Genomic DNA, 2548 nt, shown 5'->3' on the forward strand with positions numbered 1-2548 from the left:
GAAACACAATGGCTAGTGAGGAGAGTTTTTTAGTCTTGGTGCACTATAGAGGATCAATTAAGAAAAAAACACATTCTGGTATTAAGTTTACTGATAAGGATCCCCTCAGTATTTTTCTGAAACCTACAACGAGCTTCACTGACTTCCTGAATTCTATAATACAGAAACTGGGGTTGCAAGGCGTGAAACGGGTTGAGAAGTTATTCTATCACATTTCGATCTCAGTTCTGTGAGATTATGTGAAATACAATTCGTTTGTCATAGGGAGTGACGAGGATTTGGAGGTTCTGTTCCATTGTCGTTGGCAGTTTTCCGAGGTCAGGACACCTGAGCTGTTGGCAAAGTTTGTAAATGTGGTCTCTAGCTCAGGTGGTTCGAACCGGAATACCCAAACTCCAGCAACGGCAGCCTGTTCTAGTTCGAGACCTGTTGGTGCATCTTTATCTGTGCCTGTGATTGCACCTCTGGAAATGGTGGTTGCCTCCCCGTCCTTCGCAGTTGATCTTAACCGCAGTGGTGACGAAGATGTTGGTATTATTGATAGGGCGCCGATTTCATTACAGCGTAGCGCACCGAATGGTATAGACGATGCATTATCGATGATGTGGAGCCGAACATCATTGCCGATGATAGCGGTGATGACATAACAGCAAGTAATCCAGCTAGGGCTGGCGGAGTGTCCAGCTCAGGGACTCAACAGTATTCTAGGCACTTTTCATCTTTGGACTTAAATGCCATGAGAAAAAAGGGGGTTCCTGGCGAACCTATTGGATTTGGTGCCAGAGATACTCAGGGTACCGGAGGTCTATCAGAGTTTTAGGTTGGTCAGCAGTTTCAGGACAAAGAGGAGGCCATATTAAGCGTGAAGATATATAGCATCCGACGCGGGGTACAATACAAAGTGGTGGGGTCCAATTATCGCAAGTACCTTGGGAAGTGTACGAATTTGGTAACGGGTGAACATGGTTGATTAGGATCAGTCTCCGCTAGTGCATGGGTATTTGGGAGGTAAAATGGTACAATGGACCTCATACTTGTCTGGCCACGTCGATCTCGAGCAATCACAAGAGTCTTGATTATCATGTGATCTCGGCATTCATCCTGCCAATGGTTAGAGCTGATGCAGCCGTCTGTATCGAGATACTGCTGAATGCGACAGAGGCACATTTCAAATTTAGGCCGACTTATATGAGCGTTTGGTTGGCTAAGCAGAAGGCCATGGCATAGATTTACGGAGATTGGGATGAGTCATACAATGAGTTGCCGCTATGGGTCTTAGGTGTGCAGATGACGATGCTTGGTACTGTTGCAGTGTTGAGGACGAGTCCTATGCGAGTGGTAGGGCAGGTAGACGACTCGCAAGCCTATTTTCATCGGCTTTTTTGGACATTCTCACCGTGTATTGAGGCATTCCGACATTGCAAGCCATTTGTCAATATCGACGGGACCCACCTGTACGGCAAATACGGGGGTACGTTGCTAGTTGTGATTGCACAAGATGTAAACTGCAACATCCTGCCTATTGTATTTGCACTCGTGGAGGGTAAGAATGCTGAGTCTTGGTCGTTTTTCCTATCCCACCTCCGCCAGCACGTGACTCTGCAGCTGGGTATTTTGGTGATATCAGATCGACACAACGGTATCAAGGCGGCACTTGAGGCTCCCGACGGAGGTTGGCTACCACCTGCTGCATACCGTGCATTCTGTATTCGACATGTGGCCACAAATTTTGCGCTGACTTTTAAGGATAAGGATGCACAGATGCTTCGGGTGAACCCAGCGTATGCCAAGACTAAGGTTGAATTTGATTACTGGTTTGATATTCTACGAACCGAAGACCCTGCCATGTGTGACTGGGCTAACAGGATTGAGTATGCGATGTGGACTCAACATTGGGATGACGGTAGGAGATTCAGACATATGACGACGAATATCTCCGAGTGTGTCAATTCCATACTGAAGGGAGTGAAGAACCTTCCTGTTTGTTCACTGGTGCAGTCCACGTATGGGAGGTTGGCCGAGCTATTTGTTCGCAAGGGGAGAAAGGAAGAGGCTCAGTTAGGAATCGAACAGCAGTTTAATCAACATCTAGTGAAGGCCATAGAGGCTAATCTAAAGACGTCGAGGTGTTTCACAGTGACTTTATATGACAAAGATAATTCTGAGTTCACTGTCTCCGAAACCACGCCTACTGGGTCCTTCTCACTTGGTAGTTACAAAGTGTCACTCAGGGCTCAGACATGTGATTGCAGATATTTTCAGACACTTCATTATCCTTGCTGTCATGCCTTAGCATGTTGTGTGTATTCACGGCTCACTTGGAAACCCTATGTGCATCAAGTGTATTGCCTTAGCTCGGTATTCAGCATGTATCAGATGGGATTCACCCCTCCCGTCCCTGAGGGTTTTTGGCCACCGTATGATGGACCCGTAGTCATACCGAATCCCTCCAAGAGGCGTGCGACTAAAGGGCGTCCCAGGACCACTAGAATTCAGACTACCATTGATGAGGCTGACCCGAACAGGCCCAAGAGATGTGGGGGTGGCC

The 2548-nt window shown here is 47.3% G+C and overlaps 1 protein-coding gene across 1 annotated transcript in view; it reads left to right on the forward strand.

Annotated features, from left to right (window-relative positions):
- LOC107621493 overlaps positions 1288–2548 on the forward strand; it is a 1667-nt gene continuing 406 nt past the window's right edge. The window contains exon 1 of the mRNA XM_016323507.1: positions 1288–2358. Coding sequence (XP_016178993.1) covers positions 1288–2358 — 1071 coding nt within the window. The remainder of the gene's footprint in view (positions 2359–2548) is intronic.

Source organism: Arachis ipaensis, chromosome B10, assembly GCF_000816755.2.
Source record: "Arachis ipaensis cultivar K30076 chromosome B10, Araip1.1, whole genome shotgun sequence".
NCBI classification, from domain to species: domain Eukaryota; kingdom Viridiplantae; phylum Streptophyta; class Magnoliopsida; order Fabales; family Fabaceae; genus Arachis; species Arachis ipaensis.